The sequence below is a fragment of the Antennarius striatus genome, chromosome 17, assembly GCF_040054535.1.
Source record: "Antennarius striatus isolate MH-2024 chromosome 17, ASM4005453v1, whole genome shotgun sequence".
Classification (NCBI taxonomy): domain Eukaryota; kingdom Metazoa; phylum Chordata; class Actinopteri; order Lophiiformes; family Antennariidae; genus Antennarius; species Antennarius striatus.
Window position 1 is genome coordinate 7,838,401 of NC_090792.1, and position 12,472 is coordinate 7,850,872.

The window sequence follows — 12,472 nt, forward strand, 5'->3', positions numbered from 1 at the left end:
TGAATAACGTATGTCACTTAAAATTAAGTTTACTGTCCCTTTAAGGAAAATGACAATGACAGGTATCTCTTTATTAGTCATTTAACCTAAATTAAAATTGAATTGTATTGTTGCTACAATAATGGCAGGATTGGAACCACTGCTCATATCATACCGGTGCTTGGTACCCATATTTCTTGTTCTTCAACTGAAGCCATGTTTGTCAGTTTGAACACTTCAAACATGTAAATTATGATGACATCAGACTGATAGACAACTCTTTCTGCCCACAGCAAAATCACTGCAGATTCAGACCACAATCGTAATGCTATCCAGATGTTTATCTATAGATACATTACAAACACACACACACACACAGTGCTTGACGTGTGTCACACAGCCTACCTCAGGCTAGAGTTGAGGAGTGATCAACTAGACATCTACAATAGACCATGACTTTCATATTGTGTATCCTTCCTGAAAATAATGACAGTATTTCAGTGTCTTAATGTTACAGTGAGAAGTTGCATGACAACCTGTCCAGTACATTTTGTGAATTCCTGACACACAGTTCCAGAATTTGTCAGTGCCCTAACTGTGTGCTTTCCACTTCAGTTTGCTTATCAACACAGTTGAAGTGTGGCGACTTTTGTGTGCGTTTGCGTACTTTCTTCTTTGAGAGTGACTGTGGACTGTCCACATCTCAGACGTCAATACATAACTTTAAGTTTACTTTTGGACCTGGGCGAATCTTATGTGGTTCTGCTATGAGAGAAGTGATGTGACTTTCTCAATCAGTGATAGACATTTTTTCTTTGGGCACAGACTTTAATGTTAAAAATAAATTATCCACATTTTTACTTTTTGTTTCCTATTGTTCTTGAAACAGAACAAAATCTGACCCGGAAACCGAGATTTATGTCACTCTGAATTTTGTTTTACGTTCGTCCCACAGTCACAGGACATGTCGCATGTTAGTGCTGATAGTGGGTATGCACAGCCACCACATTAGCCACCACATTATTGTTGATTTTTGTCCCATGTAAAATAAATTAACTATAATGACTCTCAACTTCGCTATACTGTACCACTCTTCACTTAGGGCGAGAGCTTACAGCAAGAGAATTTGAAGGTAATTTGCAAAATAAGTTCGAAATTTCAAAAAAAGTTCTGTAAAAGTTTTGTAAAGCAAAACAATAAATTATATCAAATGCTATGAGTATAATAAATTATTGAATTTTAAGATAGTCTGTTGCTAGAAGCGATAATGAGTTTCATGAGGTTCACAGTTCACACTGCAGGAACAGCGAGTTCTCTCTTGCTCTCTAGCGCTCTCTCTCCTGACTTCTCTTTTTTCTTCCCCTGTTCACCTCCTTTCTTCTCCATCTCTACTTTAAGTGTTTAATATGTTTTTGAGCATGGCAGGTGTGAGCATGGCACACCTGCTTTATGTGTCATGCTCACCTTAGTTAATGTAATTGGTTTTAATTTTAATAAACCTGTAATATTGTGATGTCTTGCATCTTGCTAGGGTCACAATTTCATCACTATAATCATACTTTGTCATCATGAATGCACTGGACATCACATATATATGTACAGCTGGAAAAAACCACAGAGACAGAACATTTTTCGGAACAGCACAGGGGTTTCCAAAGACCAATTGTTATTTTTTATTGAATATGCAGCTATAATTGGCAGCTCGCCGTGTCAATACAGCCATCAGAGAATCACTGGGCTTTATTTCACTGATGACACAAACCCTGTAACTCCCAGAAAAAACAGTGATTCATGGTAATTCATGGATGATTTTTTTAACTGGTCAAATGATGTATGCGACATTCTTTTTGGTCGAAGTCCTTTCACCATTTTCTTGACTGTTTCAAAAATGAGTTATTTATAGCTGTGTGGTAGCTGGACTCTACACTGGGCAGTTCTGTAGCAGTGATTGTCCAGAGTCCTACGTCATATCATGAAATACGAGTTATATTTAGTTATGTTTATTAGTATGTTTTAGTTGTTATTATGTTTATTGTACTAAAGAAGAAGAAGATTTTTATACTAAAACGGTCTGGTTATTACACATTTTATTATACCGTTACTGGACTCATAGATCCTGTTAACACCACATGCAAAGTTAACCTGCAACAGTCTGACGACACACGTCCATCAACAGCTGTTATCCAATCCTGATGTACACAACTAGCCTACATATTGTTGCCTATCTGCTGCTGTGTTTTCTCTTCCCCGTCTTCTCATCCTCCTACTCTTTCACCTCCTACTTTTATTTTTCCTCCTCCTCATTATTTTTATTAGAATCGTAATTGTTCTCATTATCAATGCTGTTTTTGTAAACAGTTCTAGGTTAGTGTAGTTAGTGTAGCAGATGTTTAGCTTCCATCGGTTGTGAGGCTGGACTTAAAAACACTGTCCCGTGGTTAGGTTATTGTCTCTGCTTTTACCTAATTATTATTTCAAGTGGTGATATCAATGAATAATACATTTTAGTTGCTTAAGACCAAAGTATTCAGTAATCTTCCAAATGTCTTCAAACAGACTAGAGCCCCAGCTTTAATCCTGGTTTTCACAGTAATGACAGCGACATTTGCAGAATCCCTCCAGATGTTTCTATTATACTGGATCCATCTCCGTTTCATGTGATAATCATAGAGCATGTTTCAAACACACCTGCGTGGAGTTGGCTGTTTATTTGGTGGTATTTTTGTTGGTTGCAGCTTTCTTGTAATTTTGTTAACCTTGATGTGTAGTCAATGAGCTGTGCCAAGTGAGGGCATGGTGGACTGAGCCCTGAAGCCTGCTTATTCTTAATGTTTTGTCCATATCCATTCTCAACACTACACTTCCTTGGGCCTCTAGTAGCTTTTTCTCAATTTTATCAGATGGACAGTTCTTGAAGATGTACCGTATTGCCCCGAATATAAGACGACCCTGATTATAAGATGACCCCCTCTTTTTCAAGTTTCAAAAAGACTTTTTGAACACCAATTTTAATTTATATACAGAAAATAATTACAGTAAATTTCAAGTTTCAAGTTTATTTATTTTTATATAGCCCAGATTCACAAACAATGTCTCAAAGGGCTTTACAATCTGCACATGGACGATATCCCTCTGACCTTTGTGCACTGCGAGCAGTACGACCCTCACATCGGATAAGGAACAACTCCCCCCAAAACCCTTTTAACAGTGGAAAAAATGAATGTACATCTCCGTACATTACACTCTGTGACACCATAAATACAGCCACTTTGCAATTGTTTGAAGACTGCCTCATTTATCACCATCATCTTGAAGTTTGCATCATAACTTCTCAGCTGCTGGTTAAACTGGCCGATCTTCGACCCACTTTTCTCCAGATTGTCGCTACATTTCTCCATTTTCTGTTTATCTCTTCTCTTATTTTCTTGTTTTCTTTTTTACCGCTATTTTTTTATTTTTCTTCTTCGTGCTACTGCTATTTTTATTTTTCGTCTTCGGGACAGGGGTTCGCTTTTGCCTACGGAGTTAAGTTCAGCATTCACTTTAATGATATCTGGCGCCATCTAGCGTTGTGAATGGGTATAACGTCTAGACCCCGAATGTAAGACGACTCCCACTTTTTCGGTGTTATTTCAATTCAAAAAACACCGTCTTATATTCGGGCCAATACAATATTTCATAGCACCTTCACTCATGCTGTCCTCCACAAATACTGGAATTGTAAAATGACCGTTCAAAGCATATACAGTACTATCATGTTACAACAAATAGGCTCTGTGATGCACTGGTGGTGTGTCCGGCACAACTCCCAATCTCTCGCCTGCAAGTGTGCTGGGATAGGCTTTAGCAACCCCATGACCCGCGAAGCAGAAGAAGAGGTTCTGTAAATGAATGAATGAATGATTGACATTACAAAAAAAATAAAATATATATATATATATATATATTAAAAAAACCATAATATCATACCATTAGCTCATATTCAGCTGGGATAGGTTGCAGTAACCCTTGTGACCCGCAAAGTACAAGACGTTGCTGAAGACGAGACGGTTTTTTTGGTACTATTTTAAAAAATAAAATGTATTTGTTAGCCAAAAATAGATGTGTATTAACCAAATATTACTCACAATGCATTCATAAATAAAGTACATTACAGAACTGGGATTGGTTATTTTTGGTTTAGCCTGGAGACAAATTAACTAGACTTACCTTGTTTCTCATGGAAGGAATTAAGGACCGAGGTATACCTGTACAACTGTTTCACTTGGTTGTATAGGGCACTCTCCAGCAGTGTTGTGTAGACGTGTGGGCGTGGATATTTGTTTAAAATACACATAGAAAATGCATTTGATTTGCTGCTTTTTTTGCAAGTGAGGCCACTTGCATTGCAAGAATACTACACACTCATAAACATATTAATCTGTGTAAAAGGAAAAATAAACTGGTCCTTTAGTTGCAAATCTTTTCCTGTCTTGCCATCTTTGCCTGAATCGTGAAAGGACCTATGAACTAAGATTGATGTTATTTTTAGTTAGAACTGTTGTTGAGGTGTTGAGTACATATTTTTCACAACTTGAAAATTCAGTTAAGTTGTAACAGAAATGGCAGTCAAACTACATTTTTCATTTGCTTAGGTGTTATATTATTATTATTCTTACTCATGCACATGTGTAACCAGTAGTCCCAATACAGATGATTGCCATTTCTACACTTGCGTTCAAGACAGTCATGTTGCAAGCAGACATGTCATCACCAGCTGGCAGTTTTTTTCACCATGAATGAAGTAAACAAAAATCTAGCAATTCGACACAAATGTTTACACAGGATAAAACAGATGTTTTCACAATGTACACATCTGTGTGAAAACAAGATGGAAAGGAGTGGTAGTCGTGAAAATATATTTTTTTAAAAACAGTGTGCATGACTAAAGTTATATTATTTTTGTCGTTATTAGGTGCATTCCAGAAGACTTGGAATGCACCTAGTAATGTTATCAGTTAGCTCAAAAAAGAAAACACACTGAGTGATGTTGAATGTTTGTGAGCTCCTCTGATTAGAAGTCAGCATTCACTATCATGCAACAGGGAAGGTCATTTTTATCTACACCCAATGCTCTTTCTTCTCTTCTTCTCTCATGTCCCTATGCTTCCTTCCTTTTATTCTAGGTTCCTTCCTTTACACATCACAGCTCCAGGCTCATATTTCATGTCACACCAGACTTATCACGTATTCTGTTGTGTGTGCAACCTTGGCACAGTATTTAAAATCACACACAGGAGTGGCATTTCTTTAACCCTGACACAAAGGCTCTTCTCTGTGTGGTCACACTGAAAAAGATGTCAGAGTGAGAGCAGGTCACAGTTGTTATCGACAGTTATTGACTTGTTCAGTATCTCTGGACATTTTTTAGCTTTTCCATGAGCTAATTTCTTACGGCTTTTCTTGTATATATATATAAATATATGTCCATAATCATTGTGACTGTGACATTGAGTCACATTGCAGCCTGAATGTTTGGTGGAATTGTTCTGCTGTTTGATTAGCAGGGTTTGTGTCTGACTGTGAAAAACTAAGTTTCCTCTGGTCCTCAGTTACTTTTTTCCCAACTTTTCACTTAGTTTAATTACATAAACAACTGTAGACTCCAGGCGGTTTTTGCAGAGGGTTGTTCTGTCAGAATCGTAAATCCTTAATCGACCGGTGTCTATACATTACAATGTTTTTATTGTCCAGAGACTGGCTTTCCAACAACCACCACCTCCTCTTCGTTCTCTTCTCTGCGTTTGATGGACTGTCAGCAGGATTGGCTACATAACCCACTTACTGTACTGTACAATAGTGTTCAACATCATGTCACACAGCAAGCACGAGGTTTTATTTCCTTTGGTCTTTTACAAAGCATTGCATACTTTCTGTACCTGTTTTCATTGAAGACTAAATACTGCTCTTAAGGTTTATCCTGTAATCTGTTACATATTTAGTTTAAGCTGGAAAAATAAAAAGATCAATGTTTCCAGTTAAAGTAAGAAATATTGGAAGTGGGTTTTTTTTGTATATGTACAAAAAAATCTGTCCAGTAATCTGAATCATATAACTTTATTATCTGTTTGAATGGGAGAATGTCGTGCATCTCTCGTGCAGTTTGAGAAAAAATATATTCAAAATCTTGTAAACAATTGCGGATTTATTTAATGGTCCAGTAGGATTACACATATATTTTACAGTCAAATATGATTTCAAAACTTGAGGACCCTCCGAAACCGTATTCTGTCTCTATCTGATCCTGGTAAAGAACCGTAAATTTCAGCCTCTGCATATCCGCTGTGCTTTGACTCCATCTACTGGCTGCCTGTAGACGCTGAGTTTGGGTTTAGGAAAAGTGGTAGTTGAGATTGTTTGTGTTTACTTTCAACAGCAGTGCTACTTTACCAGTGTCCATGTCAGCCTGGATTCATGCCAGTTAGAGTAACATCAAATAAAATAACTGTAGCATCATAGATGGGATTTTTCAAGGTTTTAAAAATGTTTTTCCTAATTCTAGCTTTTGACATTTGTCTTTAGAAATTAATAGCAACAATCAAATGCTGCAAAACAGTCACCATTTATTGAAAATTAAAAATTGCAAGTTGGTTCTGTGCTGATAAAGTTAAAATTCCTCAAGTTAAAATTCCTTTCTTGCATCTCATCATCTTTCCTCATGACCCACCATGATGTGACAAACATGTTCTTTACTCCATTCTGTATCAACATTTGTACAACAAAATCCAAAAGAAACTTCTCATAAGTTAGTGACAAGTTTTAACCCCTAATTTGGTTCACTTACCTCTGCTCTTCATAGTTGCCGTCATCTTTCTCTTCCCAAGCAAACTGTTTAATAACTACATGTGTGTGCACATGACAAATTGTTGGTTGGTGTAAGCTTTACTCAAGCTTGACTTGCTAGACAAGTTAAAGCAGTAGAAATATCATTGCAGGGAAGTGAAGCAGCTTGCCTGACCCTGTGGAGCTATAATTAACTAACAGACGATCTTAACACTCCAGAAAACTCAGTTAAACGTGATGAGTTGTGTGACGTGGTCAGTATTGAACAGATAGCGCTGTTGTGCAGGTATGTAAACTCTGATTAGCCATTAGAAGAAATTATGGAATTAATAGCACAGCTTGTTTAGAAGACGTGTTTATAACGCGTTAGAACACGTTGGAGCTCAAGCTGACTGTATTTATCAGGGCTGTACAGTGAAGCTCTCTCACCTCTCCTCCCTGAAAGAGTCCAGAGACCCCCCCCCCCCGTCACACACACACACTGAACGGGGATTAGGTCAATGGTTGATGACTCAAAACAAGTCCCAAAACAAGTCCTATATAACAGGGGTGTTGGTGTGCTGTCGAAAGTCTTTTGTATTTTGTTGAAATGAATGATCTTGGGAAATTTTTGCATTGGTGCTCATAATCTTGCATAGTACTTAAGAGGTAATATGCATGTATTTTTTATTGCAGGGTATTTCTAGACCTGTGTTTATCTCCTTTCTAGGTATCACATACAGTATTAAACCATGTGTCACTGTGCAGCATAAGTTTGAGGTTAAATCTGTCGAAGCTATAAACTGAAATACATTATGAAAGCTGATTAAAACAAAAGGTCTTCTTGTCCTTTTGTTTCATGTAAATTGGGAATAAATTAAATCAATTATTTTAATTTAAACAACCTGCATGTCTTGGCGTATTAACACTACTATTGTTGTTACGAGTTCAGACTGCGTAGTAAGTGTATATTCTGAATAGATGTTTAATCTCTGCACAGCCAGATCAGTGTCCACACTGGTAGTGTTACACCAGCAGTGGAGAGATGTGTGCCTCAATCTGTTTACTTATCACAACTTTTTTTTACTGCCAGGAGACATCTCTGCACTTGTCCTCATTATTTCTTGATTCTTACATGTCATGCTGGTGTCTTTAAGAGGTGGCTGCTGCTTTGCAGGCCACCAGACAGATTTTACTACAAAGAAGAAGAGAATGGAATGTTTTTTCTTCTGGGTGGAATAATCCTCAGATGTCTGGATCCTGCTGCGAAATCCTGCTAAATGTTTTCTTTCCTATGCTTCTCTTTTAGTACTACAAGCATGTTGTCCAGAGTGTGGAGAAGTTCATTCAGAGGGTGAGCCATATTTCACAGCGTCATATTCGACCACTCTGTCTGTCTGTCTGTCTCTCTCTCTCTCTCTCTCTCTCTCTGTCTCTCTCTCTCTCTCTCTCTCTCTCTCTCTCTCTCTCTCTCTCTCTCTCTCTCTCGCGCTGTCAAAAGTTGTGGTCATGTCTGACTTAAAACACATAGATGAGGAGAGTCAGTGATTGATAAACAAACAGCAACTCTAGTGATTTACGTTAAGTACAGCTATAGAACTGTGAATAGATGCGTTTACCACTTGATAAATGCATACATGATAAAGATTGTTTCACGGCTATTAAAAAATAACACACAACTGTTTTTCTGCATCAACAGTGCAAGCCAGAATACAAAGTCCCAGGGCTGTACGTCATCGACTCAATTGTGCGACAGTCACGACACCAGTTTGGCACGGAGAAGGATGTTTTTGCTCCACGTTTCAGCAAGAATATCATTACAACATTCCAGTACCTCTACCGCTGCCCGTCGGACGATAAGGTCAGACAGCTCTTAATGGGTTTCGTGTTCTACTGGATGAATTGTCTTTTTTTAACTTATCATGGCTTCTTCATGTTGATGTACCGTGGTATATCTTGTCGTTTTATGCAAATAATTGCTTTTAGGAATAGGACAGGCTTTTGATATAACCTCTTTATCTCTATACATGGACAGTTTTTGACATTATAATTTCTACTGTTTAGTTCTTAACTCCTTCAGTCCCAGCTGTTTTCAGAGCAGCAAGCCAGCAGTTTCAGACCTTTTTGACCGATCTTTCAAGACCCACAGAATATTGTGTTGTAGACATAGAAGTCATCGGCACGGAATGTTGGTGTTTTTTAGGCTAAAAATTTTGTGTTTACTGTTGTTGCTTTTTTTGTTTGTTTTCAAAAAATATTTATTGCAGAGTAAGATAGTGCGAGTCCTGAACCTGTGGCAAAAGAATGCAGTCTTCAAGAGTGACATCATCCAGCCTCTACTGGACATGGCGGCAGGGATCCCTCCTCCCAGTGTCACCCCAGTCTTGCCTAGTAGTACAGCCCCAGTCAATAATACTACACCTGGTTAGTCAGACTTCACTCAACTGACAGACATACACCCATATACTGTTACAACAACTTGTTTTACATCACTATGCATTTACTTAATGGTTCATATACTGACACCTCTGTCTATGTGTGTCCAGGCACCCCAGCTACTCCAGCTACCCCAGCTAACATAGTGCAGGGTCTGCCTGACTGGGCATCCCAGATTACCAACACAGACACTGTGGCTGCTGTGGCACAGATCCTGCAGAGTCCTCAGGGACAACAGGTTAGTTTCCACCCAGAAATATTCATTAAAACAGCAGTGGTTAGGTTGGAATTTTATGGTTTGTGTAGGCCATGGTGTTAAATTTGTGTTAAATGCTGAACTATTAAATACTGCATTATAATCTGTTGTAGCTGCAGCAGCTGGTACAGAGTCTACAGATGCAGCAGCAGAAACCCCAGCCGTCCCTGCTGCAGGCCTTGGATGCCGGCCTGGTGGTGCAGTTACAAGCTCTGACAGCTCAGCTCACAGCCGCAGCTACTGCCAACAGCCTCAACCCCCTGGAGCAGAGAGTCTCCTCTTTTAATAAGGTAGTACTACAATACACAACTGGAAGTTGTTTCTGCCTGTTTTCATTTGAGAAGTCCTCATATCTTACTCTGTTTGTACAGAAACTTCTGGGTCCTTTTGATTTTGGAAACGATTCTGAACGTAGTGAAGATTCTAAAAAGGACACATCATCTCAACTGTGAGTTCAGTGTGTTGTGTGATTAGGCTGTAATTATTCACGACTAATATCAGAACTGTTCTACTGAGTCAACTAGCTGCACTGATCTAATCAAGCTGCCGATGACTTTTAGGCCCATGGTGTCAGAGCCCATCAACAGCTCCCTCTTCCATCAGCTGGCGGAACAGCTTCAGCAGCAGAACCTGGAGCAGTTTCAGAAGCAGCTTTTAGAGCACCAGCAGCACCAACAGAAGGTAGTTACACACGAACACACACACACACACACACACACACACACACACACACACACACACACACACACACACACAGAAACACACAGTTACTGTTTCCCGAAGAATGTTTTCTCAGGACTTCACCATTTGTTTCCAGTCTTTGCTCTGTGTTAACCACACAGGATTGTACACAGCGTTAAGCTGCTATGCAAATACACTAATTCTTTGGTGTGTGAGAGGATGAAGAAAATATATCCATTTACATGGACATTGAATAAAAAATAATGAAATAAACAGACAGCAAATCCTGATGCTCAAACACAACCCTACATCCCTCAAACATGCATTTTATGTACAACGAATTACCAGTTTTTCATTATAGGTCAATTTAGATAATGATACATGGTCTTCTATGTATGATGGATTCATGATTGTTTTACTTTTTCAGGCAATGAGCATAGAAGGTCAGGACTCAATCTTTGGCCAAGAGAACTCGGTGGCGGCTGCTCAGAGCAACAGTCAAGCTCAGCTTCCTGAAGCAGAGAACAAACTGGATGACTCTATGGACACCCAGCAGCAGGTATACTTAGGAAAAACCTGGAAATCCTTTTCATTCATGTCACGTTTTATTACTCAAGTAACTTAAGGCTGACTCAACACAAAGACTACTTTAAATAATATTAATCAATAAGCCTTCAGCTACTCAGAATCACTGCAGTCTGATAATTATCATATTAGTCTGATAATTATCAATAATCATCATTTGTGTGTAGAGATGTTGAAGTAACTTGTTTTTTTGTTTGTTTGGTTGGGTTTTTTTTAAGGACATGGATCTTGATGAGGGTCCTGACGGTATGGAGGAGGAGATCTTTGAGGCGGAGGAAAAGAAGATTGCAAGTGCACGCTCAAGAACACGTTCCAGGTCACGATCCAGGTCAGTCCTGCATATTTATGCAGCTTTATTTTGTCGCTTTGTTTAAATATCACTATAGTGTCTGTTTAGTCATTTCATTTGAACCTTCTCAGAAAAGTGCTGATACAAGGTAGTTGATGGGGAGTGATTCTGGCTAGAAGATGTATGATGGAATATCACCAAAGCATTCTGTCGTTTCTGTTCACTATATTACAAACAATATTTAAGTTATTTCTGCAGAAAACATTTTTTAAATGCGACATAATGAAGAATTGAGTTTTTTTATTCTTTAGTTTCTGTTGTTGCTTATTAGATTAAACTTATGCATTTTTAAAGTTTTTGATTCAGTTAAGTCCAGTTTTTGTTTTTTTTAATGACCTGAGATTAATTTTCTTAAGGAGTGAGCCTGAATCACTAAAGAAATTGTGACGTCAACAACACATTTCTAAATGTTTTCATTTTTTCTCTATATAGGTCACCCAAGAGGAGAAGGTCCAGGTCACGTTCAGGCTCACGGAAGCGTAAACACCGCAAAAGGTCACGTTCTCGTTCCAGAGACCGCAAGAGGAAGTCTTCCCGTTCTTATTCGAGTGAAAGACGTGCCCGAGAACGGGAAAAGGAGCGACAGAAGAAAGGATTGCCTCCCATACGATCCAAGACTCTAAGTGGTAAATTAATCTTTTCAAAAAATTTCTATTGTTTGCTGTCAGCTTTTAACGGATGATCAATAATTGTTTTCCTTCATCCATATCTAGTGTGCAGCACAACTCTGTGGGTTGGCCAGGTTGATAAAAAAGCCACTCAGCAAGACCTCACTAACTTGTTTGAAGAGTTTGGCCAGATTGAGTCTATCAATGTAAGTAAACCTGTCCCCATCCCAAGCCCAAGGATTTAGTAACATGTTAGCATGCTAAATCTTTCATCTTATAAATACATGTTTAATCAGTTGTACAAGCTCCAGTTTGACATTACGTATTGTGACATTAAGCCATTATTATCATTATTATTTTTATTCATTTTATTTTTTTAGACTTTCTTTATTTTTACATTCTGCCATTCCACTAGTCTGTATTCATAATCTCTTTTTTCCTCTTGTATGTCTTTCTCATTAATCATGCATCTATTGTCTTTGTCCACTGTATAGCCATGTCTTTTTTGTTTGAACTTCGTATTCCCTGCATAATCAGATTTGTTTGTGTGCAGATGATCCCCCCCAGAGGCTGTGCCTACATCTGTATGGTCCATAGACAGGATGCATACCGTGCCCGTCAGAAGCTCAGTACCGGCTCCTTTAAGATCGGCTCCAAAATCATCAAGGTACATGTTGCTTGTGTCATGTTACTGACTGTGTTCTCATTCTCCTTGAGGTTTATGCCAGTAGAATTTTCCAGTGGTCGAACACCTCATAGACACTTCGGCTTTCCAGG

General features: G+C 38.5%; 1 protein-coding gene across 2 annotated transcripts in view; it reads left to right on the forward strand.

Moving 5' to 3' along the window:
• tiam2a (TIAM Rac1 associated GEF 2a) overlaps positions 1–12,472 on the forward strand; it is a 28,162-nt gene that overhangs the window by 10,936 nt on the left and 4,754 nt on the right. For both annotated transcript variants that reach the window (XM_068339355.1, XM_068339356.1), the window contains exons 3-14: positions 8,090–8,134; positions 8,480–8,641; positions 9,048–9,204; positions 9,327–9,454; positions 9,586–9,762; positions 9,844–9,920; positions 10,033–10,153; positions 10,581–10,712; positions 10,957–11,066; positions 11,520–11,713; positions 11,801–11,901; positions 12,249–12,362. In XM_068339355.1, the coding sequence (XP_068195456.1) occupies positions 8,090–8,134; positions 8,480–8,641; positions 9,048–9,204; positions 9,327–9,454; positions 9,586–9,762; positions 9,844–9,920; positions 10,033–10,153; positions 10,581–10,712; positions 10,957–11,066; positions 11,520–11,713; positions 11,801–11,901; positions 12,249–12,362 (1,518 nt within the window). The remainder of the gene's footprint in view (positions 1–8,089; positions 8,135–8,479; positions 8,642–9,047; positions 9,205–9,326; positions 9,455–9,585; positions 9,763–9,843; positions 9,921–10,032; positions 10,154–10,580; positions 10,713–10,956; positions 11,067–11,519; positions 11,714–11,800; positions 11,902–12,248; positions 12,363–12,472) is intronic.